At 36.0% G+C, this 26,469-nt stretch overlaps 1 protein-coding gene across 7 annotated transcripts in view; it reads left to right on the top strand.

Moving 5' to 3' along the window:
- The window catches only part of CCDC198 (coiled-coil domain containing 198), an 84,639-nt gene extending 58,777 nt beyond the window's left edge, over positions 1-25,862 (top strand). The window contains exons 7-8 of one of the 7 annotated variants that reach the window (XR_008914986.1): positions 7,221-7,322; positions 25,062-25,862. Coding sequence is in view for 5 of the 7 variants with exons in the window: in XM_007472945.3 (XP_007473007.2) it covers positions 25,062-25,140 (79 nt within the window). In the remaining 2 variants the exon portion in view is untranslated. The remainder of the gene's footprint in view (positions 1-7,220; positions 7,323-25,061) is intronic. The other 6 variants (XR_001626729.2, XM_016428621.2, XM_007472945.3 and 3 more) reach the window with 6 other exon arrangements.
- The last annotated feature ends 607 nt before the right edge of the window (positions 25,863-26,469 follow it).

The raw sequence follows: 26,469 nt of genomic DNA, 5'->3' as shown, positions 1-26,469 counted from the left end.
CTTCAGACAGTAGCTATAAAGGCCTGGGAAAGTCACTTCCTTAATGCCAGTTTCCTCATGTGTCCAATGTGAATAATGATATTACAATACCTAGAGTACACGAGTTTCGTAAGAATATCTAAATTTGTTTTTTTAATGCCAGCTTCTATTTGGATTACAACATGCTTAGATTTTCTTTCCTAAAAAACATTTTCTCTTGACTCAGCTACACCTGGTTATGGTCCTACCTGTTGCTCCTATGTTTGTAAGAACAGTCTACATTCAGCTACCTCCACTCGCTCTCCATCATTCACTCTTCAATCCCTTGCATCTCTTTCTTCCCTCTGAAACTTCTCCTATGACATCGATGGTGGGAACAATATCCTCAGACTTCCACCCAGGAGAGAGTAGCATTTGTGTTTCCTTTAAAAGCTAATGAGAGAGCAGCTGGGTGGCTCAGTGGATTGAGAGCCAGGCCCAGAGATGGGAAGTCCTGGGTTCAAATCTGGCCTCAGACATTTTCCAGCTGTGTGACCCTGGGAAAGTCACTTCACTCCCATTGCCCAGCCCTTACCACTCTTCTGCCTTGGAACCAATACCTAGTATTGATTCCAAGATGGAAGGTAAGGGTTAAAAAAAAAAAAACTAATGAGAGAGCAGCTATGTGGCTCAGTAGATTAAGAGCCAGTTCTACACCTAGGAGATCTTGGTTTCAAATCTAGCTTCAAGACATCTCCTCACTGTGTGACCCTAGGCAAGTCAATGGAGGTTAAAACCCCCAATGCTTAGTCCTTACTGCTCTTTTGCCTTGGAACCAATACACAGTATTAATTCTAAGACGGAAGGTAAAGGGTTGTTTTTTTTAAGATAATGAAAACACATCCTTGAGAATTAATTGGTTTAAGGAACTAAAAGCTTGGTCCACTGATGTAGTTTTCTAGTTTCCTTAGTACAAAATTCTGGGCATAAGTAACCCTCTGTATCCTCCTTCAAGCTTCTAAATTCAGCCAATCACAAATAGCACAAAGGCAGGAAGCTGTGCCCTGCTGAATCCGTGCTATATTTCTGCTGAAGGCTCCCTCTTGGCTTGGAATATCCTTCCCTTGCTATGGCTAAGTAAATCTTTTGTTTACCATCAGATATTTTATAACTGCATTGTTTTCATTTCTATCTTGAAATAGAGTTACCAGACCTGCACAAATCAGGCTTGACCTCTCTTAACATCAGTGGATCATCCTTCCTGACCTCTTTGCCACATTTTACACTGTTGATCATTTCTTCCTTAGCCACTCTTTGATGGTTTTGTACTTCCGTCAGTCTCCAGGAGGCTACAGAGGCACAAGTATTGTCTCTAAACTCAGAAGGTGACAGTTTTCCATATTGCCTATTGGATCTATTTACCTGAAAATCCCACAAACAGTAATGGAATGATGTCAACCTGGAATGAGGTCTCTTGTAGAAAGTTCTATAATGTATCAGTGGCCCAATGGTAGTCACTATTTTTTGTCAGTGACTTGAATGAATACATAGATAACATATTTTTCAAATACCTAAGAAAAACGACTAATAGGTTGGATTACAGAATCAGTACCCTAAAAGACCTCCAAAGGGCAGAATTGACTGAACCTACTAAGACAAAGTTTTTATACTTATAGGAACTATAATTTCATTTATAGGAATACTTTTCTTACCCTGGAAGATCCTTCCTCTCCTTCATCCACCTTCTCTTATTGGTAACTTCCTCCTAGAACCTTTATTTTGAGGAAGGGTCTAGGCTAGTCATCTTTCTTCATTCCTCTCCAAGATAAGCTTCTGATTCCCATTGTTCAGCTCCATTTCATATGTTGTCTTCCTGGACAACAGCTTCTTGAAGGCAAGAACTTTGTGTCTGCCTGTATTTATATCACCAGCACTTAGCCCAATGCCTGGAAAAATAGTAAACCTTTAATAAATGCTTGATGACTTGACTGATGCAAATCATAAGAGTTTTTATTGTCAAGAAATTTATCATTCTGTGGATAAAGCTGGTCTGGTCTTTGGATGACAGATCAGCACTCTTCGAAGTCCATTCAGGAATTGGTAGACTATAGTATCTTTGCCACGAAAACCCCAAATGTAGTCACAAAGAGTCAGACACAACTGAAACAACAGAATAACAAAATTTTAAGAGCAGAGTGTCTGGCTTTTCCTCCAATACAGTTCTCCTATTGGGAACAGGTAAAGAATGATAATAACAAGATGTATAACAGTTGATAATATCCTTCTTGACTTTCTGCAACCTTTTTAACACTCAGTCACCCACTTCTTCTTGGTACTACTCCCTTATCTTTAAGTTTTGATGACGCTATTTTCTCCACCTCCTTCTAGGACCTCTGCTCAGTAATTTTTGCTGACCACTAACTACAGCCACACACCACAGGGTTCTCCCTTGGACTTTCTCTTCTCTACACTGTTTCACTTTGTGATTTTATCAGTTTCTGTGTCTTCAATTATCATCTCAATACTGATGATTCTCAGATTTATTGATTCAACCCTGACCTCTCTACTAACTACCAGTTTCTCATCTCCAATTCTTTTTCTTTAATATTTTATTTTCCCAATTACATGTAATAACAATTTTTGATATATGTTTTCTGAAAGATAAAATCCAACTTATCATCCTCTCTTTTCTCCCTCCTCCCTCCTGGAGATGGTAAACAATTTGATCTGGGCTATATATGTGTGATCATGCAAAATATATTTCCTTATTGGTCATTGTCATGAGAGAATATTCATAAAGAATAAAAATCCCCAAATAAAAAGAAATAAACTAAAGTAAAAATAGTATTTCTTGATCTGCATTCCCACTCCATTAGTTCTTTCTCTGGAAGTGTTTAGCATTCTTTATCATCAATCCTTCAGAATTGTCCTGAATCATTGTATGGTTGAAAATAGCTAAGTCTTTTACCAGTGATCATTGTACAATATTACTGTTACTGTATACAATATTCTCCTGGTTCTGCTTATTTTACTATGCATTAGTCCATGGAGGTCTTTCCAGGTTTTTTCTGAATTTATTATGCTCACCATTTCTAATAGTGCAATAGTATTCCATCAAAATCATATATCACCATTTGTTCAACCATTCCCCAACTGATGGACATCTCCCTCAATTTCCACTACTAAAATATTTTTGTATAAATAGATCCTTTCTGCTTTTTTATCATCACTTTGAGATACAAACCTAGTATTATTGGGTCAAAGAGTATGTATACACAGTTTTATAGCCTTCCAGAATGGTTGGATCAATTCACAACCTCACCAACAATGCATTAGTGACTCAATTTTACCACATCCCCTCCAACATTTATCATTTTCTTTTACTTTCATATTGGCTAATCTGATGGGTGTGGGATTGTACCTCAGAGTTGTTTTAATTTGAATTTCTCAGACTTATAGTTATTTAGAACATTTTTTTGCATGCCTATACAGAGGTTTAGTTACTTTGTCTGAGAACTACCTGTTCATATCCTTTCACCATTTGTCCATTGGGGAATGACTTGTGTTCTAATAAATTTGACTCAGTTCTCTAGATATTTGAAAAATGAAACCTTTATCAGAGAAATTTTTTGTAATTTTTCCCCTAGTTTGTTGTTTCCCTCCTGATCTTGGTTATCCAGTTGTTTTTTGATATCTCAAGCTTTATATTTTGATATTGTAGTCTAGGGTCCTCCAAGTTTCTTCTTGTCTCATCACTTACTTGGCTTTTTAAAAAGCGCCCTAGCTAATTTATCCTCAAAGCTTGAAATCCCTTAGAACTTAAAGAACATTAGAAAGTGACTTGCCTACCTGCAGGAAAACCCTGACCCGTCTCAACTTTACACAGGGTAAAGATACTTATCAAGGAGCTTCAAAAGATAGACTACATCCCTATGAGTCTCTTATTATGATAAATAAAATATAAAAACATTCTCACAGCTTTTCATTTCTAAGTCTAGATCTCAAGAAAAAATTTTCTGAATTCTAAATATTTTGTTTCACTAATAATCCCTAAGTGCCTTGTAGGAGCCCAGTGATGATAGCATGGGATGAGTGGCTTTCCCAGGAGTATAAGAATTCACTGTCAGACAAAGGGCAGAGTAACTGAATCTCACAGTCTTCTCTGAGAATTCAACTAGATGACAATACCTTTCTTTAATTAATACAAAGACTATTGCCTCCTCCTTCATCCCACTACCTTCTGTAATATACTTTTTCTTTTTGAAAAATAGTCTTAGAACTAAGAAATATGAAGTTATGACTATAATTTAGTGGGAGTTAAAAAAAAACATATCAGGTTCATCCAGATGAATAGTATTCTTTAAGACAGTCAAATGGAAAGACTCTGCCAGAGCTTTTGTCAATTATCTGAACGTCATTTCAATCTCTTCTTCTAGAGTTGTGTTCAGAGTCTAAGAGCTACACTATATCATTACTCTTAGATTCTTTCTACTGTCTTTTCTATTCTCTATCTGCCCTGTTTCCACTTGATCCCTCCCAATTGAGCTCTTTTAAAAAGACATAACAGGACTACCCTTATTTGATATGATTTGAAAATTTTAGAGGTCTTCTTGAGGATTCCCTTTTCACTACCCCTCCAACTTTATGAAAATTCCCTCATTGAATATTTATTCCTTTGGCACAAGACTCTGTGACACCCACAGCTTCTGGGAGGAAGTAGCAATATATATTTTAAAATATTGCATTGTTTCCAGTCATTTGCATCTCATTGTGAATTAATAACAATCATACATTTATTATTATTTATTATATTTCTTTACTAAACATTTGGATACCTTATTTCATTCCTCTTTTATAATAGCACTGTGAGCAATAGATGCAGAAAATGCTTTTGACAAAATACAACACTCATCCCTTTTAAAAAAAACACTAGAGAACATTGGAATAAATGGAGCATTCCTGAAAATGACAAATAGCATCTGTCTAAAACCATCAGCAAGCATTATCTGTTATGAGAATAAGCTAGAAGCTTTCCCAATAAGATCAGGAGTGAAGCAAGGATGCCCACTATCACCACTACTGTGCAATATTGTAGTAGAAATACTAGTTATAGAAATAAGAAAAGAAATGGAAAGAATTGGAATGGGCAATAAGAAAATAAAGCTATCACTCTTTGCAAATGATATAATATATTCCATCATATTGGAGAATTGGAAAATCCTAGAGAATCCACCAAAAAACTAATTGAAACAATTAACAACTTCAGCAAAGTTGCAGGATATAAAATAAATCCACACAAATTATTAGCATTTTCTTATAATACCAATAAAGGCTAACAGCAAGAGATAGAAAGAGAAATCCCATTCAAAATAACTGTAGACCATACCAAATGCTTGGGAGTTTTCCTGCCAAGACAAACTCAGGAACAATAATAATGCTCTGAGGTATGTAATATAATTTTCATTATCTTGAGATGAAAAAAGTGAGGTTCTTAGATATGGAAGGTATCTTGGAGTTCATTTAATCTACCATATTTTACAGATAAGGAAACTGAGGCTCAGAAAGATAAAGTAACTTATCCATGAAACATCCAGTTAGAGACCTTAGCTATGATGGTACAAGAATTTTGATGGGGGAAGGGAAAAAAAGAAGAAAGTTTGAAAGGGGCAGAAGAAATGGGAAAGTGACATAACTCAGAAAGATTATCTTTGTCTAGCTATGTAACAACTCTGGTGAAGTCACTTAACTAACCCCCATTGCCTAGCCTTTCCTAGTCTTGTGCCTTGAAACCAGTACACAGTTTTGATTCCAAGATGGAAGATGATGGAAGGAATGGAGGAAGAAGGAGAGAAGGAAGCAAGCAAGGAAGGAAAGAAGGAACAAAGGAAGGAAGGAAAGAAGGAACAAAGGAAGGAAGGAGGGAGGGAGAGAGGGAGGGAGTGAAGGAGGAAGGAAGGAAAGAAAGAAAGAAGAAATGAAGGAATGAAAGAAGGAACAAAGGAAGGGAGAGAGGGAGTGAGGGAAAGCAGAAAGGAGAAAGGGAGGAAGAAAGGGAAGAAGGAATAAAGGAACAAAGACAGGGAAGGAAAGAAGGAAGTGTGTGTATGGTAAATCTATATGGGGTATTAAAGTAAGAAGTATTTGGGCACCACATATCTTAGAAAGGGGAACAAAACTGGAGGGTGAGAGACAAGTTTTTCCCCCTCTGATATAAAGTAAAGCTTCTTGAGATAAGAGACTACTGTTTTTTCATTTTGTCTGTCTCCTTAACACTTAGCATGGTGGCTTTTCACATGGTAGGTTCTTAAAAATATATTTATAGGATTAGATTAGAGGGGTCTATCCTATGGAATAGCCCTAGCCAACAACTAAGTAAGCAGCCCAGAAATTTGCATATAGTAAGAATTCTTTAAATGTTTACTGAACAAAGAAAGGCATGAACTCCATTTCAAATTGAATTTTATTATTTACTGCATGATCAGAGAGGCCCTAGAGGCAGAACCTGAAAATATCAAGTTCTACAGCACTCTTTTTAGTGATTATCACCAAATCTGTTCCTGGGCAAAATGTTGTCACTGTCATCATTAAACACAGCTGCTCTTTGAGAAAATTAGGAAAATCAGGCTAGAGGCAAGCTAACAAATTTTCTACACTCAAATCTCTCCAGATTTGCAGGGAAAACAATTTTACCATGGCCAAATGTGAATTGTGAAAACTCTATTTTTCTCCCTATTGTAAATTTTTCATGAGGAGGCTGTTAATTTCCTTCATTCCTCTGAAAACAAGTTTCTGAAGTATTTCAGCAACCCAAGGTTTTTCCTCATTTTTTATTTTTGCAAATTATATAGACTTGTAGCACTATGGAAAGAGAGAATATGGATTTATTTTGCCATAACTTTTAAATACTTTGGAATATCTTTGAATTTCTTGTTGTGTATAATGCTTTCACAGATACAAATGTACTATGCATTACGTATCATTTGTACAATTCTCATCCATTATCTTAAGTAAACCTTCCATCAAGGAGCCAGTTAATTTGTTAAAGGTCTAACTGTTTTTTGTTTGTATGTTTGTTTTTTGTTTTTAATTTTCTCAAGAGTATCAATATAGCATACTGGCGGTTCATTTTCTTTCACAATATTATAGCATTATTAGAATGAATATTGAAATTAAAGAGATGGCCATTTATGACAATATAGGATGATAGATTTAGAAGTGGAAAGGAGCTCAGAAGTCATCTAGTCCAACCCCTTGTTTTACAGGTGAAAAATCTGAGACCCAAAGAGGTTACCTGATGTGTCCAAGGTCAAGTGAGTAGTAAGTGGCAGAGCCAGGAACCTATTTCAGATAAAAGATTTAATGCTGTAAGTGATCTGAGAAGTCATCTAATCAACCTCAACCCCATTCTTCTGATGAGGAAATATTCACCCAGAGAGTTCCAGTGACCTGCCAAAGGTCACCTGAGTCATAGGATTCTAGATCTAGAACTTAAAAGGAGTCTTATGTAGTTATCTAGTTAAGTCACCTCTTTTTACAGATAAGGAAACAGAAGCCCAGGGAAGTTTAAGTGACTCACTCAGTCTGGTATTAAATGGTGAATTTAGGTCCTCTAAGTCTAAATCCAGTGTTCTCACTTCAAGCAATAACCATTTATTAAGGTCCTAATATGTACCCAGCACTTTGCTAAGGCTTAGAGCTACAAAAGGGGGCAAAACCCAAATAAACAAAAAGCAATACAAAGAAACAAAGAAACAAACAAAAAATCCAGTCCTTGCCCTCCTTACCTTGGGGTAAGGAGCTCACATTCTATTGGAAGAGACAAAGATAAGTTCATTTGGACATAATGAATTTAAGATGTCTACTGGACATCTAGTTTGAGGCACCTGAAATTCAGTTGGAGATCTGAGATTAGTTAAAAAGAGAGGTTAGGGTAGGAGGGTTCGAGAATCATCAGAATAGACACAATAATTAAACACATGGGAGTTGATGAAATCACTGTGAAGTAGTATAGGAAAGAAGAAAAGAAGGTCTAGAACCTCTGGTTAAAGATCCACCTGAATGAGGATCCAACAAAGGAGACTAAGAAGAAGTGGTCTGCTAGGTAGAAGGAGAATCAGAAGAGAATGGTGCTCTAAACACTAGAGAGAAGAGTATATTAAAAAGAGGGTGATCAACAGAGCCAAATGCTAAAAAATCCTAAGAACTCTCACATTTTCTGTTGCCATGTAGTATTGTCCCATGATATCCTTTACAAATGGGCTCTGTGGATAATGGACACAAAGACTTGTACAAAAATATTCATAGCTGCACTCTTTGTGGTGGCCCAAAACTGGAAAATGAGGGGATGCCCATCAATTGGGGAATGGCTGAACAAACTGTGGTATATGTTGGTGATGGAGTACTATTGTGCTAAAAGGAATAATAAAGTGGAGAAGTTCCATGGAGACTGGAACAACCTCCAGGAAGTGATGCAGAGCGAGAGGAGCAGAACCAGGAGAACATTGTACACAGAGACAAACACACTGTGGTATCATCGAACGTAATGGACTTCTCCATTGGTGGTGGTGTAATGTCCCTGAACAACTTGCAGGGACCCAGGAGAAAAAAACACCATTCATAAGCAAAGGATAAACTATGGGAGTGGAAACACCGAGAAAAAGCAACTGCCCGAATACAGAGGTTGAGGGGACATGACAGAGGATAGACGCTAAATGAACACTCTAATGCAAATACTATCAACAAAGCAATGGGTTCAAATCAAGAAAACATCAAATGCCCAGTGGACTTACGCGTCGGCTATGGGGGGTGGGGGGGGGAGGAAAAGAAAATGATCTATGTCTTTAACGAATAATGCTTGGAAATGATCAAATAAAATATATTTAAAAAAAAAAAAACAAATGGGCTCTGTGACTTGGCACCTCTTTCCCCCGAGACAAGTCTCTGGTGATCCTCTACCACAGCCCACTTGCCAGACAAGGGCTATTTGGGAGCCACTCTTAAGGTTTGAATCATCACAAGAACAAGCAACATGGCAACAATTCCATTCAGTGGTTGACTTGTAGCCACCCACTTCCAGCAACAGCTCCTGCATAAGAGCTGAGTGCTTTGGGGAAGTGATCCTCCACCATTTTGGTTTTCCCAAATCTGACTCAGGTCACTCACTGACTTCAGGAAGTCGAGTCATCCATTCATGACAACTGTATTGGAAACCCCAGATCACTCGGGAACTTTCCAGATTGTTCATGGCATAATAAGCCTGTGGCCTGGCTCAGGAGGCCATAAAGAGGTGAACCTTTTGCATGAGCTTTAGCATCCTCTTTGCTGCTCCCTGGGCTTCTGAAGTATGCTAGGCATTAGAATCCTTTCCCCAACTCTCTCCCACTTTCCTTATCTTTCCAACCTATACTCATCAGTTAGACTTTGCTAAGTGTAGAAGTAGTTGTAGTGTGTGTGTGTGTGTGTGTGTGTGTGTGTGTGTGTGTGTGTGTGCGCGCGTGCACGCGCGCAGAGGAGCGCGCATGGTTGTTTAAAAGGAAAATAAGAGCAAAACACCAAAAAACAAGTAAAAAAAAACTTTTTTTTTTTGAAGGAATAAGGCCACCTCTTGGAATCAAATGTGAAGGAACAGTTAGTGACAGAAGGCATCTAAATGAAATGAAATGAGGAAGAGAATACATACTAAGAGAACCACAGCCAAAAAAAAAACACCAAAAAACCATTTCAACACACACCTTTCCCCTTTAAATAAAAGGCCCTCTGCTGGTCATTCCCCAAATACTCAAGAACTCTCCAATTATAAAGACAATTGACAGACTGGTGCTTTTAAAAAACCCCAACTATTTCAAGGAAGGTTCACAATTTCTACAAATTATTGAGATTTTTGGACACAAACCATCAATAAAACGTAAAAAAATCAAAACTTCTATTTCTAAGCAGTGCTTTTCCAGTTTATTACCTTCTCCACTTTCATTTTTATCTCTCTTATATTTGAGCTCTATTGGATATTAAACATGTTGTGCATTCTCTTTATCTTTACTTGGAATAGAAGTCAATAATTCTTGGTCACATCTTTATAATTTGTTTTGTTTTTTCCTCCATCAATTATTGCATTGGCCAGATTGTCTTATTTGTGACATCAAGTTGTTGCTTCCTTCAGAGTGCTGACTTAAGTGTTTCAGGATTGATCTTGATACTGGCATCTAGGGAATTTGTTGTCTTTTTATTAGTTTTCCAGATAGAAATATACCCTATTAGTACCCTATTAGAAGTAGGAGTATAGAGCAATTAGATTTTCACTAGGCTGCAATAATGCCATCTAGAATCTCCTACTGAAATGACAGGCAAAGAAATAAGTATCTCTCTGATTTCTCAGGGGGAAATCTGACTCCAGTCAAATACATCCCTTAATTATGTTCCTAATTCCTTTGTCCAGAGGTCTGCTGGGTAATACTGCTTCTCTCCCATTATAAAGATATACATCTTGTGCTCACTCCAATAAAAGCATTTTGCAATAATATGTTGTAGTAGGTATTTCTGTATCATTGTTTCTTCTCTATGAAGTCCCACTGCCCCAAGACCTCCATCATTAGGGAATCAGAATTGGTAAGACACTTCCATATTCTGATTCCCTAATGATGGAGGTCCTGGGGCAGTGTAAAAAAAAAGTAAAACATTCTTAAATCCTTTTTAGGATATAGAATGGACAAGGAAGCCAGATTTCTTCTCTGAAGTGGTCTCTACAGCAGAAAGCCACATGCTGGAATGGAAGTGGGCATGAGATTTATAAACTGATACCCAGGATTTGCCGGCTCTCCTTTCCATCCACTGCTCTTGGATTTGAACTTCCTGATCACCATGAGGAGGAAGCTCCATGGCTGCAGTTGGTGCTAGGGCTACTGATTACCAGGAGGCTAAGCAGCAGACAACTGCTAGCACTGAGAGGGGAAGCTGGCAGGCATGGTCACTCCAGGCACAGCTCATTGAGATTGTAAGAGACTTGCTTCACAGAGAATCCAGAATGGTCCAGAGAAACTTAACTAGTAGCTATATTGTGATGTCTCTGGACTGATGAGGTAGAGAGAAAGACTTATTTTCTCCCCCCATCCCTGATTTCCCCTCCTATGTACTGTGATTTGGGGCTAGAATCTCAGAACTGTAGTTCTCCTCTTATTTGTTTTTAGAGAAAGTTATTCAGTCAATAAGCACTTATTAAATACCTACTGTGTACTAAGCACTAACCCCAGATACTAGAGATGCAAAGAAAGACAAGATAGTTCCTGCTCTCAAGATGCCAACCCTGCAATGGAGAGACAACGCACTAACAACCACATATGAACATGAAATATGAGAGATAAATTGGAGAGAACCAAAAGTCTGCCTTCTTCTTCCATAAGACCTGGGAGGGCAAAAGGAACGAAGTTTGGAGAGCTGGTTTGATTCAGATGGCAGAAATATCAAAGGTAGTAACAGTCAAATTGTTTCCTTATGTGTTCTCTACCTTCACTTACCTAGATAGCCACTGCTTGCTGAATCTGAGTCCTGTGAATGTGGGAAATAACGGCCGGAGAGGGATATTCTAAGAACTCTGGAACTATCTATAATCTTATCTTTTTAGTGTTTTGATTAATATTCAATTTCATTCCTTACATAATTCCCAATACTTGGGGCGCGGGTTTGAATGGCTTATTGCCAGTAGCAACCTCGGAGTTTGTAGGGTGAGTGCCCTCTGGTGGCCAATTGCAGTACTACAGTTTTTAGAAAATTAGATGTTGGAGACTTGAGTAATTTTACCTGAGAGCAACTCAAACTTTGAACAACTTTACTGGCTAATGAATATAGTGCTTCATCATCATTTTGAAAGTCAGGAGTGATTAGTTTTGAGATCTTCTAAAATTGTTCCCTCCTCACATTTTTGTCACCAATTAAGTTTTTTTCATTCTATGCCAGTTCATAGAAATCTTTCCCTATTTCTCTGAAGACATCATAATCATAATTTCTTATGGTGTGACTGCAAATACAGAATGAGGTTACACTCTTAGATATAAAGTGTTTTGATTTGTTTTCCTTGGTTATTGTTAGGAGAAAGGATTTCAAACAGGGAGTTGGGAAAAAGAAGGTAGGTTAATGGATAGACAAGAGGAAGAAGTCTCAAAATGTTTTCAAATGCAAGAAGAAAATTTGGAAGGGGATACAAATACAGAAATTTTATTACTGCCTGGTTGCTTCCCTTTCCCTCCCTCTAACCCCTCCATACTTTTCTTTACTCTGTCTCTGTCAACTTAGGTTTACTGACTGCAGTTCCATACTCTAATAACTCTAAGTATTAAGATTTTTAGAACCCCAATACAGGTAAAATAAATATAAATTTTTATAAAAGATTCTCTGTCTTACTGGTGGGCACCTTCCTGTCTTCTGGCCTCTAAATTATAAATCATGATCCTTTGGAGCTTACTAGGCTTCAAAAATTTGGTAGTTTCAGGAGACACCAGAAGTATCTCCTATCTATTCTTATTAAAACTAGAAAATTGATCTTTTCTCATTGCCCTATTTGTTGGTTCCAAAAATTCTGGGCAGAAAGGAATAAATGTATGTCTAAAAGAATCTAAAACTTTATGCTTTTATTTTTAACTACAATATGGACGGTTTACAACTACTGTTCAAGTTATCTATTTCTTATAAATTGACTAATCTGACACTTTGAATTCCTCCAAGTCCAGCTACTATAGCAATTCTTGTGGCAAAAATTTAAAAATACTTCAGAGTAAATGTGTTGTTATTATACTTTAAAACAAAAAATACCAAGCCTACCCCAAAATCTTTCCCCTCCTGCTCCCCCTCTTCTTCCTCCTCCTCTTTCTCATTCATTTCCTCCTCTTATCCCTCCACTTCCTCCTCCTTCTCTTCTTCCTCCTCTTCTTCCCCAGAAATCCTCCTCTGGTGGTTCACAATAGCATGAAGATGCCCCTGGGGTGCTTAAAGGACATATCAGTGGAATGCAATTTCTGGATTCATCAGCAGAGTGGGTCAACAGTTTCTTTCAGCCACAGAAATTCACAGAGGGTGTCAACCAAAGAGTGGATGGTAATGTGGTGGGTGCTGTAAAAATATGGATGACTGAAGTCTTAAAATCTAAGTCAAACCAATGTGATAGTGCTGTGAGCAACCCAAGTTACCCATGGTGTGCTTTCAAGTGCCTAAACTAACAACATTTGGGGTGGATGTTTAAGGAATGTGTGGAACAAGACTTCCAAATGTAACGATTTCTTTGGTGAAGGGAATTACTGGTTAGCACATTTCCTCCACCAAAGCAGGCCAGTAATTTATAGCCTTAGATATTTGTTCAGGACTCTGAAAAGTTAAGCAGGTTGCCTGAAGTCACTTTCATGTCAAGCACCATACTTTCACTACCCTTGATGGATGTGGATTAACTGCACCCTACAGGTGTCCACATCTTAATCTATTGTCAATAGAAGTTTCTGTGATAGGAAAAAACTGTTGGCCCACACTCTTCTGATGAATCCCTCTGAATTTAGCTGGACAATATTCCTTGAGATTTTCTAGTACTATTTCAGAGGCAGAACTTAACCCAGTTCTCAATGACTATCCATGATACCTTTTAAACTAATAATATGACAATAGACATTTTTAAACTGCTTACCATATATGATACTCTGGGCTAAGCACTAGGGATAACAAAATTTAAAAATGAAATAGTCTTGCCCTCGTGGAGCTTAAAGAGCCATAAAGAAAAAGTATTGCCTAAATTTGTTTCCTTACTAATTTCCAATGATCACCCTAGTGCAAATATTAATGGTATAGAAATGGGTCTTGATCAATGACACATGTAAAACCCAGAGGAATTGTGCTTTGGTTATGGAAGGGGAATTGGGAAAGGGCAGGGAAAGAACATAAATCTTGTAACCATGGAAAAATATTCTAAGTTAAATATAATTTTCAAAAAAAACCCAAATTTCCAGTTTTCAAAACACACAAACACACGTCAAATAGGAACAATGAGGAAAGTTAAAATGAGACAAATTTAGACTTGTTATAAGGAACAACTTCTTAACCATTAGAACTATCCAAAAATAGAATGGACTCCCTTGGGAGGTAGTTGGATTGGAGATCTTCAAGGAAAGTCTGGATGACCAGCTGTATTACAGTGGGAATTCTTCTGTGGGTAGAGGTTAAATTAGAAGGCCCCTGGGGATCCTGCCTTCAAATACTAATATTCTACTTCCTCGAAAGCATCATCAGATAATTCAAATCAGAGAGCAAATTTGTTCCCATTGACCTTCAGTTCCCTGTCAGCAAATAGCATTTATGATGAATTTCCCCAATAGCCAGCCCTTTCTCCCAGTCAGCAAAATTGATGGCTAGTTATTCAAATCAATTCAGCAAAGCACTGATTATGTTCATCAGTGAACTATGTGCAGAGAGCTCTGTGCTAAAACACGGAGAGATTGAAAAATAAATCCTGTCCTCGTGAAATATGCTAGACATTGGTACTTTTGCTAAGTCCCTTTTGCCTGTAAAAATGTTTCTGCTTTTTGGAAAGTCATCATTAGAAGGGGGGGGGGAGGATTTGTGGAATATAAAATGAGGAGCCAAACACCTGTGTTTCAGTTTCTAAGTGTGATAATTATATATTTATACATAGAACCAAGGTTATCTGGTACACTTATTCTCATCACTATCCTCACCCATTATTATCCATCTGGAGCTGCCTGTACCCTGGGGCTTGCTCTCCGGATTGGTGAATCCCTGGATTGCCATTTCATGAGGAGTCTGAGCTAAACTCATTTTAATTCTCAGTTCACTTGACTCTGCCAAGTACCATAACCCTTCATCAGCAATCTTGCCCACCTTGGTCACTACCCTGGGACTTGCTTTCCTGATGGGTGAGTTTGTGGCAAAGATAAGCATTTCATGAGGGGCTCTAGGCAAGCTCACTTTCCTCTCAGTTCAATTTAATTTCTGAACCTTCTCTCTAGCAGCCTTGGTCCTATATGGCTATCCTTCTGCCTCTCCTCCAATATTCTAACTCCTCTTTATATTTTGTGTTTCTCTATTAGAATGTCAGCTCCTTGAAGGTAGGGAGCATCTTGTTTTCTTGTATTTGAATCCCCAGTACTTAGCACTGTGCCTGGAACATAATAAATATTTAATAAATTGTATTATCCAGCTATTTACTTTCTTATTACTTTTCAACTCTACTAAAGAAAACTATTAATAATAAAGCAATTTTTAAAATATCTCATATTTGCAGAAAATATCTTGTCTGTCAAGTCCTGATCCTTAGATAAGCATTTTACTCTAAATCTTCAGTATTTCTTTGGGGTTTTTTGACTCTAATCACATCTTGTTCAATCACATATGAATCATCTGTTCTGAAGATAAGCAAACCCAGATAAATGTACTATAACTTCAGGGAGTGGCTGCCAAATTTCAACATATTTTTAACTTATTTAAATTTTGGTAACCAAAGTTTTCATAGGTCCAAATGAATAAACTTCTGGAAGGGTAGAATGATGTATAACAGTGGGGTCAAAAGGACCACTAAATGGTAAGAATCCTTGTTGATTGCATATTGACAGCTATAATTAACACATTAACATTACATCACATATTAACATTAACTATGTTCTATTGTATTTTTATTCATATTATTAAATAAGACCTAATTACATTTTAATCTGATGCCCCCACTTGGGAGTGGTGGGAGCCTGTGGGAGTGTTTGACACCTCTGAAGTACACCATTAGAAAAAAAAAAATAGAGCTAAGCAAACATAGAGACTCTTATCTAAATTGCCAAAGCTTCAAAGTCCACAATTGTTGAAACTTTCATTTGAAAGGCTTCTTTCAACTGATTTTCAGAGGCTTCTAAGACTCTGTAGAACAGAGCTATTCTACAGCCACATCACAAGTCCCTATTATATCAGTAGGATCAGAAATGTAAATAATTCAAGGAAAATAAATTCATAGCAAAACCTGGTCCTTGAAACATTTTTCTTCTTTAAGCTAATGTCATTTAAATTATTCTCTCTTTAATGATATGTAAATACATATGTAATTACATATATACACAAATGTACACACATGCATGCATACACATTATATATATACAGCAATCCTTTACAAATCATTTGTTTTTGGAAGATTTATCTTCCAAAATTTATCTTATAATTTTAATTCTTATTTTCCATTGCTCACAATGAAGCTCATATTTAATCACTTGTAATTACTGAATAGGAACCATTTTCTTAATGGTTATTTTTTATTTCTCTGAATTTAACTTTAAACTCCAGTTTGGAAAGGAAAAAACAACTTCCATTTTAATGGAAATGAGTACTTTGGGAGATAATAGTACAAAGGAAAAGGCATAGACAGTGGACTTTGGATCTTACCTCTGATGCTCACTATTCATGTGAACTTGGACAATTTAATGTCCTCAGTTTTCCTGTCTCTCACCTTAAGGAATTAGACTAGATGGTCTTCATGGTCTCTTCCATGTGAACGTATGAAGATATTTTTTAAAGCACTTCTTCATCCCTTGTCAATTAAGAATTTAATACGTAAAAGAAAAAGCAGACTCTTATTACCTCCATGTAACTGTCAGCTCTGAAGGATGGATTAAATATGAGGAAAGATTTAATATCAATAAATAACAGTCGCAAGCCTCTAACCTTAGTTAAGAGAGCCCTCATCCTGCAAAGAACATTAGTAACTCAGTCCACAGCAGAACCAGTGCATTAGCCAAGGCAATTAGAGCTGTTCAATGAGGAAGCCAGTCTGTTCTTGTCAGATCTCAGTCTAAATATTTGGAATGACCAAGCCTGCTTATGTCTGCATTGACAAACAGCATCACCATAGATTCTCATCATGCTCTTGGCTTTCAGGGAAAGATGAAAAGAACATTCAGATTTCCCATGAGAGTCTGGGATCATGGGACCTACCTGGAAAATAATTTACTGTCTGAAGTTGTCAAAAAGTTTGCTTTTGTCCCTTGGGAACTTGCCTTTAGAAATCCCAAACTGATCTAGTCTTAGACTAGGGATCACCAAGTGTCCATTAAGTGTCCTGAATAGGAGTGATAGAAATCCTCAAATCCTCAATCACCCTTTTTGTCTTAGAAGTTTTCCCCATAGTATCAGAGATCCATTCCACAGAAGATCAACATCTATCAGTAAATATCCTTTTGTATCCATTGTGAGTTAGGCTACTCCCTGACACCCTAGCCTCTAGCTAGAGCCTCTTTCCCAAGCCTACTTGAATGGTTATTCAGTGTATGTTCACTGTACTATATTCCCCCAAAAGATATATAAGCCCCCAAGTTCTATTATTCTTTGGAGAATCATCTTTGGCAGTGATTCTCTCAGAGACACTGTCCCCCAGAGTTTTGACTCTATATGGTATTTAGCACTTGGCTCTATGGGGCAGTTGAATATTAAGACTTTGTCCCTTTTCCTGATTAAAGATTTGGTTTTATGACAACTTTAGTGGTTCTGTGTTTTACCAAGTTGACAGAATCAAAAATTTAAAACTCATTTGGTCAAAGGGAATAAAGTTCTGTAAAAAAAGGAATAAGGATTATTTCTATGATTTCCATGGTTTTGGGAGCTCCCACTGAGAAGTTTTATCAATCAATGTAGCCTGATACCCTTTCTGCAAGTTATAATCTTAGAGAGTTGCTGAAAGCACTAGAGATTCAGGTACTTGCCCAGAGCTACAGAACCAGCTTGTTTCAGAAGTAGGAATGGAACCAAAGTCTTCCTGGTTTCAAGGCCAATTCTCCATTATACTATAGTATTTCTGATTTGGTCCAATGAGAATTTTAGTAAAGTTCAAAATTCTGGCACTGACCTAATCCCTTTCAGTACTCTATCCTGGTAAATAAAAAGTCTGCTAAAAATTCTGAATTTTAAAAAATGTCCTCCTTTTTTGGAAGGAGAAAGGGTAGTAGTATTGAGTAAGTTAAGGATTTGGAATGGAGCAGCCCAGTTTTCCTTAACTCAGGAAATCATTGGGTGATCTTATTAAATTGCTTGGACACATCTAAAATTGGAGAAGCACAATTGGTTGGGGCTTGAGCTAACAGTAGAAATGAGAGACCATCACTCAACAGAGAACTCTAAGGGTGAAGCATAATATACCAGTTGTTCAGTGGGGCGGGGGGGGGGGGGGACCAGGATAGTAGCTGTTACATATTTTATTTCTTGAAGTTTATCAACTTTTATTCCAACTTGAAAAATTTCCCACTTTCCATAAAAAAGGATAGCTGTTATTGGAGGAATTTCTACTAAAAGGAAGCATGAGAGATAAAAAGCCTGAAGATACTTCTATAATAATGGCAGCAGCTAAAGATTGGTTATAGGAAATCTAATAAAAGTTAGGATAGAAGAGAATTGTGTGATGGTGGTAGAATAAGCCTGGAAATTACCTGGCTCTCACAAATTCCACCATGGCAGAAGTAATTAAAAGTTGGGGGAAAGCAGCTATAAAGTCCAAGACAAATTGGAGGAAAGGAAAGAACTGACTTCCCTGGGATGGTGGTCTGGCCAGTGAAGTAGATTAAACCCAAGCAGATACCACTGAATCAGCAAACTGCAAGGTGAGATAGAGGTGCAACTGTTTCTGAGGCAATCTTACCTTCAGGAGATTTTCTCCCATGGATTGTGTGGCGGTCAGACAGATAATTAGGGGAAGATTACATGACCCACAATGCACTGATCAGACACAGTCCTGGGGTGTGACTTCTGGCAACAGAAGTGAGTACACTCTGTTGAGTGCAGTTGAAGTGGGGAGAGGTCCCTGATGGTTGTGGTCAATCACAGCAGAGTGGAGTCCCTGATTTTGATTATAGGACAAAAGGATGAGCTGATGCTTGTGACTATAGGAGGGATAGCAAAAAACAAAAGCATTTTAATAGCAGTTACCATACCTGCCTTGGATTATAGAGTCTTAGAAGAACAAAGAGATCAAAGATCCTTAGATTGAACTCAGAAAATAACAGCATGAAAAACCTGCAGCCTGAAACATAATCCCCCACAGATAGATAGAAGCAGAGCTAACCACAACACAGTTAAAAGTCAAGAAATAGGCTATTAAGATGAGTAAATAACAAAGAGCCTGACCATAGATAGCTGCTATGGTGATAAAAACAATCAGTGTTCAAACTGAGAAGCTTGGAAGAGCTTTAAAAATGACTTTAAAGATCAAATAAAAGAAGTTGAGGAAAAATTAGGAAAAATAAATAATGTAATAAAATAAGGAAAAGAAAGTCAATCAATTGGAAAAAGAGATTCAAGGAAGGAAATAACTTCTTAAAAATCAGAATTAGGCAATGGGAAATTAATGACTTCATAAGACATCATGAAATAATTTTTAAAATTAAAAGAAAAAATATAATAAAATATGAAAGATTGTGTTAGAAAAACAACTAATCTCCCTTGGGCAACCATGTGTTAAGGCTGACTTCCCTTTCCCTTGATCTTTCTGAAGGAACCAGCCTCCAAGAAGGCCCCTCATCTTGGAGGAGGTCTTGTAACTGGAAGCTGAGTTAGATTTAATCTTCTGAGTTAGATTTAATCTTATGAGAAAGCCCTTTGACTGAGAGGCCTCTGAACTCAGGAGTAGATCATTTCCCTTTTCCCTCATTCTTAATTTCTTCCTTCTATTGTAAATAAATCACCATAAAATTAAAAAAAAGAAAAATAACTAATCTGGATAAGAAAAATAACTAATCTGGATAATAGATCAAGGAAAAAATAATATAAGAATTGGTGAACAACCTGAAATTTGTGATTAAAAAAACAGTATAAATACTATATTTCAAGAAATTATTAAGGGAAATTTTGCTTAAGTTTTAGAACTAGAAGGTAAAATAGAAATTGAAAAAATATCCACCCATCACTACCTAAAAAAGATTCCAAGATTCATAGGAAAATTCATAGGAACATTATAGCTAAGTTTCAAATCTCCTGGGTCAAGGATAAAATAACTAAAAGCAACTAGAAAGAAATAATTTCAATATTGTGAAGCCACAGTTAGAACAACATAATATATTTATCAGTTTCTATATAAAAGAACTAGAGTATAGAATAAGATATTTTGAAGAGCAAAGGAGATGAATTTGCAACCAACAATATACTACCTAGCAAGACTGAATATAATCCTGCAAGAGAAAAAAAAAACTAATATTAGATGGAATTAAAGACTTTCAGATTTATTCTTGAGGAAAAGACCAGAACTGAATGCAAAATTTGGCTTACAGAATTCAGGGAAAACATAAGAAGGTAAACATGAAGGACCAATTATAAAGAATTTAATAAGTTTAAACTTTTTATGTGGGAAAATGTTATCTGTTACTCTTAAGAATGTTATCATTAGTTAGATACTTTGAAAGATTATACATACAAAGAAGGCTTAAGGTTGAGTTGAAAATAATGGACTGATCCTAAACAACAAATTAGGATAAGGAGAGGGGAAAAGGATCAAATTATCTCATGCAAAAGAGTCTTTAATAGAAGAGCTATTACAATGGAGGGGAAAGGGTGAAGCATGGATAGTCTGGGAACCTTATTCTCATTAGAACTGGGTTAAAGAGGGAATAACATATATCTAGTAGGCAATACAAGTCTTCTTAATTTCAGAGAAATAGGAGGACAAGAAGAAAAGATAAAGAGAGGGACACTTAGAAAGATATGCAGATTAAGAAATAGGAGGGCAAGGCAAGAGAATAAGGAAGAGTATCTTATAAGGTTGTGTTGATCATAAATAAATTAGATTTCTAAGGAGATAGATGATGAAAAGAAAAGGATAAACCAGGAGGAAAAATAGATGGAGCAAAATACACAGATTCTAATTGTAACTTTCAATGTGAATGGAATGAACTCATCCATAAAATGGAAATGGATAGCAGAATGATTCAAAAACCAGGATCCCACATCATTTTGTTTATAAGAAACACATTAAAAAATGAGAGACACACAGAGTAAAAATAAAGGCCTGGGGTGGATTTTTTAATGCTTCAGCTGATGTTAAAAAAGCAGAGGTAGCAATCACAATCTCAGACAAAGTTAAAGCTAAAATAGATTAACTAAAAGAGATACACAGAGAAATTACATTATGTTAAAAAGTACCATAGATGATGAAATAATATCAATACTAAACATATATGTACCATATGCTATAGCATCCACAAATTTTAAAGGAAAAGGTAAATGAACCACAGGTTGAAATAGATAACAAAACTATAATAACAGGAAATTTTTAACCATCCCTTCTCAGAACTAACTAAATCTAACCAAGAAAAAATAAGAATGAAATAAAGGATATGAATAAAATCATAGATAAGTTAGATATGATAGATATCTGGAGAAAACTGAATGGGAAGAGAAAGGAGTGTACCTTATTCTCAGCAGTACCCGATACCTTTACAAAAACTGAGTACATATTAAGGTATAAAAACTTTATAGTTAAATAAAAAAAGAAGAAATACTAAATACATTTTTTCAGAATATGAAGCAATAAAATTCATTTAATAAAGTACTATGGAAACAGATTGAAAATTAGTTGGAGACTAAATAACCTAAATTTAAAGAATAAGGTGGTTAAAGAAAATAATAATCTTGGGGGCAGGTGGGTGGCTCTGTGGATTGAGAGCCAGGCCTAGAGACCGAAGGTCCTGGGTTCAAATCTGACCTCAGGCACTTCCCAGCTGTTTGACCCTGGGCAAGTCACTTAACCCCCATTGCCTAGCCCTTACCACTCTTCTGCTTTGGAGCCAAATATTGGCTCCAAGACAGAAGGTAAGGGTTTAAAAAAAAAGATAATAATCTTCTTTATATAAATAATCTAATTAATAAGAATGATAATAATGAGAAAATATAACAAAACTTATTGGATACAGAAAAAGCAGTAACCAAAGGAAATGTTTTACCTTTAAGTACTTATATTAATAAAATAAAGAAGTGATCAATGAATTGAGTATGCAATTTAATAATCTAGAAAAAAGAACAAATTAAAAATCCCCTATTAAAAATAAAATTTGAAATCCTAAAAATTAAAGGTAAAATTAATAATACTGAATGTAAGAAAACCATTGAATTAATAAATAAAACTAACAATTTTATGAAAATAGGCAGTGAAATAGATAAACCATTAGTTAATATGATTAAAAGAGAAGAAATCAAATCACTAGTATCAAAAATTAAAAGAGATAAATATACTACTAATGAAGATGAAATCAAAGCAATTGTTAGGAGTTATTTTGCACAATTATATGATTATAAGGTTAACAATTTAAATGAAATGGAAGAATAGTACAAAAAGATTTACAAAATGGTTAAACAGGAGACCAAACAGAACATTTAAATTAACCCATTTTAGAAAAAGAAATTGAACAGGCCATAAATGAGCTTCCTAAGTAAAAAAATAACACATCAGGACCAGATAGATTTACAAGTGAATTCTGCCAATGACTAAAAATCAGCTAATTATACTATTAGATAAATCATTTGGAAAAATAAGCAAAGAAGGGATCCTACCAAATTCCTTTTATAAAAAAAAAAAAATATGCTGCTGATACCTAAACTAGAAAGAGCAAAATTTGAAAAAGAAAATTTCACTAATAAATATTGATGCACAAATCCTAAATAAAATATCTAGAAAACTACAATATATCACTATTTGGTAAAAATTGTGGGGAAAACTGGAAAGCTGTTTGGCAGAAACAGGTATATAGACCAATATCTTCCATGATTTAGCAAGATAAAGTCAAAATGGATAGACCTAGACATAAAGGGAGATCTCATAAATATATTAGAACATTTAAAAAAGAACATATAATCTACCAGATTTACATATTGAAGAATTTATGAACAAACAAGAGATAAAGAGCATTATAAGACCTAAAATGGACACTTTTGATTACAGTAAATTAAAAAGTGTTTGCACAAACAAAAGTGCAGCCAAGATTAGAAGGAAAGCAGAAACCTGGGGGTGGAGGATTTTTTAGACAGTTTCTTGGATAAAGGTTTCATATTCAAATATATGGATAATTTTGTCTAACTTATAAGAATGTGAATCACTCCCCAAATGATAGTCAAGGTACATAACAGCCGGTTTGGGGAAGAAGAAATAAAAGCTATATATTTTCATATAAAATGCTTTACATCATTATTGACTAGAGGAATGCAAATTAAAACAGCTTTGAGATAACATCTCATACTTATCTGATGGGCTAAAATGAGCGAAGGGGGAAAATAACAAATGTTGGTGGGAATGAGGAAAGACTGGCACACTAATACACTCAGTGGAACTGTGAACTAATCCAACCATTTTGTAATCTGGAATTATTGCCAAAGAATTATAAAACTGTTTATATCCTTTGCCTCCGTAATACCACTAATTAGGTCTGTTTACCAAGGTGATCAGGAAAAAAAAAAAGGAAAAGAGCCTATATGTTCTAAAATATTTCTAGCAGCTCTCCTTGTGGGAGCGAAGAACTGGAAATTGAGAGAATGCCCATCATTTGGGGAATTAATACATAAACTGAGGTATATGATGGTGGCAGAATACTACTGTACCTTAAGAAATGATGTATGGGTTGATTTTAGAAAAAGACTTGCATGAAATAATGAAGAATGAAAAGAGCAAAATTGTTGGAAGAGTAACTGTGAATGACTGAGCTATTCTGAGTAATAGGAATATTTAGATTAACTACAAAGGACCTATGAAAGAAGATGCTATCCACCTCCAGAGAAAGAACTGATATATGGAAGTAGGCATTGTGTGGTTTTACATATATAACTGGGTCAAATGTTAGCTTTTTCTCATGTGAATTTGGGAGGGAGGGATAGAAAGTTTGGAGCTCCAAATATAATTGTATAATTAATTTAATTTTTAAATAGGTAAGAGTAATTATAGAGGAAAAAAAGGTAGGTTGGAAGCAACCTAGCAGAGCTTCCTATAAATCAAAGAGGCTTCTTCATTGAGCTAGGAAGTGTTGCCATCATTGGAGGTGTCTGGCAAAGGCTGGACCCTCCCCATCAGGTTGTAAATGGCTTTGGGTAAGTTGGTCCTAGATTACATCTGAGGTTGCCTCTTCCAGCTTTACAAAATTCAGTGAGAGGAAAAACTGAAGTTTTGCCATTTCTGACTTAGTTAAATCTAGTTAGATTATTATGAGCAATTAAATTTGAACAAATGCAGTGGAGATTTTGGCTTCTAACAGCACATTAACAATAAAAATAGATAGCATTTATAGGATATTTTGAAGTTTGTGAAGCATTTTATAAATATTATTTCATTTTACCCTTATCTCAGTCCTGGCAGGTAGGTACTATTATTGGCCATATGATATAGATTTTTAAAAACTGAAAAGAGATTTTAAAACTTGCACAGGCTCACATAGCCTGAGGTCAGATTTGAATTCAAGTTTTTTCTGACTGAAGACCCATATTCCATCCATTGTGCCACCCACCTGCCTCATTAAAACCACTTCTTGTATTTATGTTTATTCCTGTTTCTTAAGAATTAAGTATGGGGGGCAGCTGGGTAGCTCAGTGGATTGAGAGTCAGGCCTAGAGACGGGAGGTCCTAGGTTCAAATCTGGCCTCAGACACTTCCCAACTGTGTGACCCTGGGCAAGTCACTTGACCCCCATTGCCTAGCCCTTACCACTCTTCTGCCTTGGAGCCAATACACACTATTGACTCCAAGACGGAAGGTAAGGGTTTAAAAAAAAAAAGAATTAAGTATTCTTGGAATTCATCTAAATACTCTCAAAAATATTCCTCCAAGAAGCAGAGGTGAGGCCTTATAAAGAGATTTCCATTACCAAGAAAGAAGCAGTGAAATGTCAAGGCCACAAAATGACTTAGTGTTTGATCTAGGAGAAAACCAGGTTGCTTAACTCCTAAACCAGGGCTTACACAACAGGAGCCTGTCTTTCTATTTTGAAATAGATATAAAGATAACAAATATTTGAGTATGATTTATTTGTAGATAATTTGCATAGATTTAGACCCTTCCTTCTCAAACAGAGCTAGTAAATATTTATTTTTCCCCCTCTTCCTTTTTATTTGTTTCCATTGGTAAGGAGGAAGAGAATTGGGAGAAGTGTGAGAGAAGCACGAGAAAATCAGTGTTGGTTCGTAATTAAAATCAATGAAGACTGAGATATCTGGACCTTTTCCACACAGAGGGAAACCACACCACAGGGATAGTGAAATATGGGATCTTGCAGACAAAGTGTGAAGGGCAGAATTTCTAGAGTCCCATGAAGATTGGAACAAGGTATTCAGTACTTGTCATTTTTTAAATTAGCCATAATTCCCCTTCTGTACAAAAACAGGAAACTTAGTAATAGGCTAAATAGGTCACATGCTAAGTTTAATCATCAATTACCTTGTAGTCGAGGGTAGGGGAACAAAGAAAAGAATAGATCTTCCCTTATAATATTCCAATTTGTTCACTGTACGATTAGTGACTGGATTAAATGTAGAGATTCTACTCCAGCCCCCAAAATGTTTGCCAGCTATTTAAATGTTGTGATCCCATTGTTTGCTAGATCCCATTTCCTACAATTTGTTTTAACCTCATTCCATGACCCCTGACTATCTGTGGGCCCATTATCCGTGGATTCTTTTGATTGACAACTGTATCCAATGCCTTTCATTTTTATAATAAAGATTCACATGATAACTGGTAAAGACAAAGAGTTAATGGGGGAAAGGAAATGTGTATTAGGTGACAAAAATTGAGGCTAAAGGTTTTACTTTTTAAAACTTTGTTAAAGTTTTCATTTTCTAAGTAAATGGTGTCAATGGTCACATCTAGCTCAGAATCTTTGATTCTGTAAATTGATCTCAGCTTTTAAACACACAAAGGATATTTTATATCCAAAGATGAATGTAAAAACACCAATACAAAACAAGAATCAAATGCAGATTGAATCTAACTTTTCAGTAGTGTTGAAGTAAAAATATTTGAAATTGCATAAAATATCAAACTGCTACTTCTTCCTGATTCCTTTCACATAAAACTTAGTTCCCTTATTTATATATCTGACTAAATACTTCACCACATTGTGTATTGATTTAAATTCATTAAGACTGGTTGGGAAAATCTCATTCTATACAAACAATGAAAAATCTGCACATATATTTTAAGATTCAACTGTGGCAGACAAGTAAGAAATGATGACAGAGGATTAAGAAAAATCTGAGACTTGTATGAACTAACTAAAAGTGAAGTGAGCAGAACCAAGAGAACAATATATGCAATAATAATATTATAGAGACAACTTTGAAAAACTTAAGAAATCTGATCAATGCAATAATTCTCAAAGACATAATAAAGAATGATATTTATTTCTTGACACAAGAGTCAGTCACAATTCAATCAAGACATTTTTTATGGATATGGCCAATGAATAAGTTTGTTAACATGCAAACTTGTTAGAAGATTTTTTGTTTCCTCCCTCTCTCTTTCCTTCCTTCCTTCCT

This window comes from Monodelphis domestica, chromosome 1 (assembly GCF_027887165.1).
Source record: "Monodelphis domestica isolate mMonDom1 chromosome 1, mMonDom1.pri, whole genome shotgun sequence".
Lineage (NCBI taxonomy): Eukaryota > Metazoa > Chordata > Mammalia > Didelphimorphia > Didelphidae > Monodelphis > Monodelphis domestica.
This window is presented reverse-complemented; position numbering and strand designations above follow the sequence as displayed.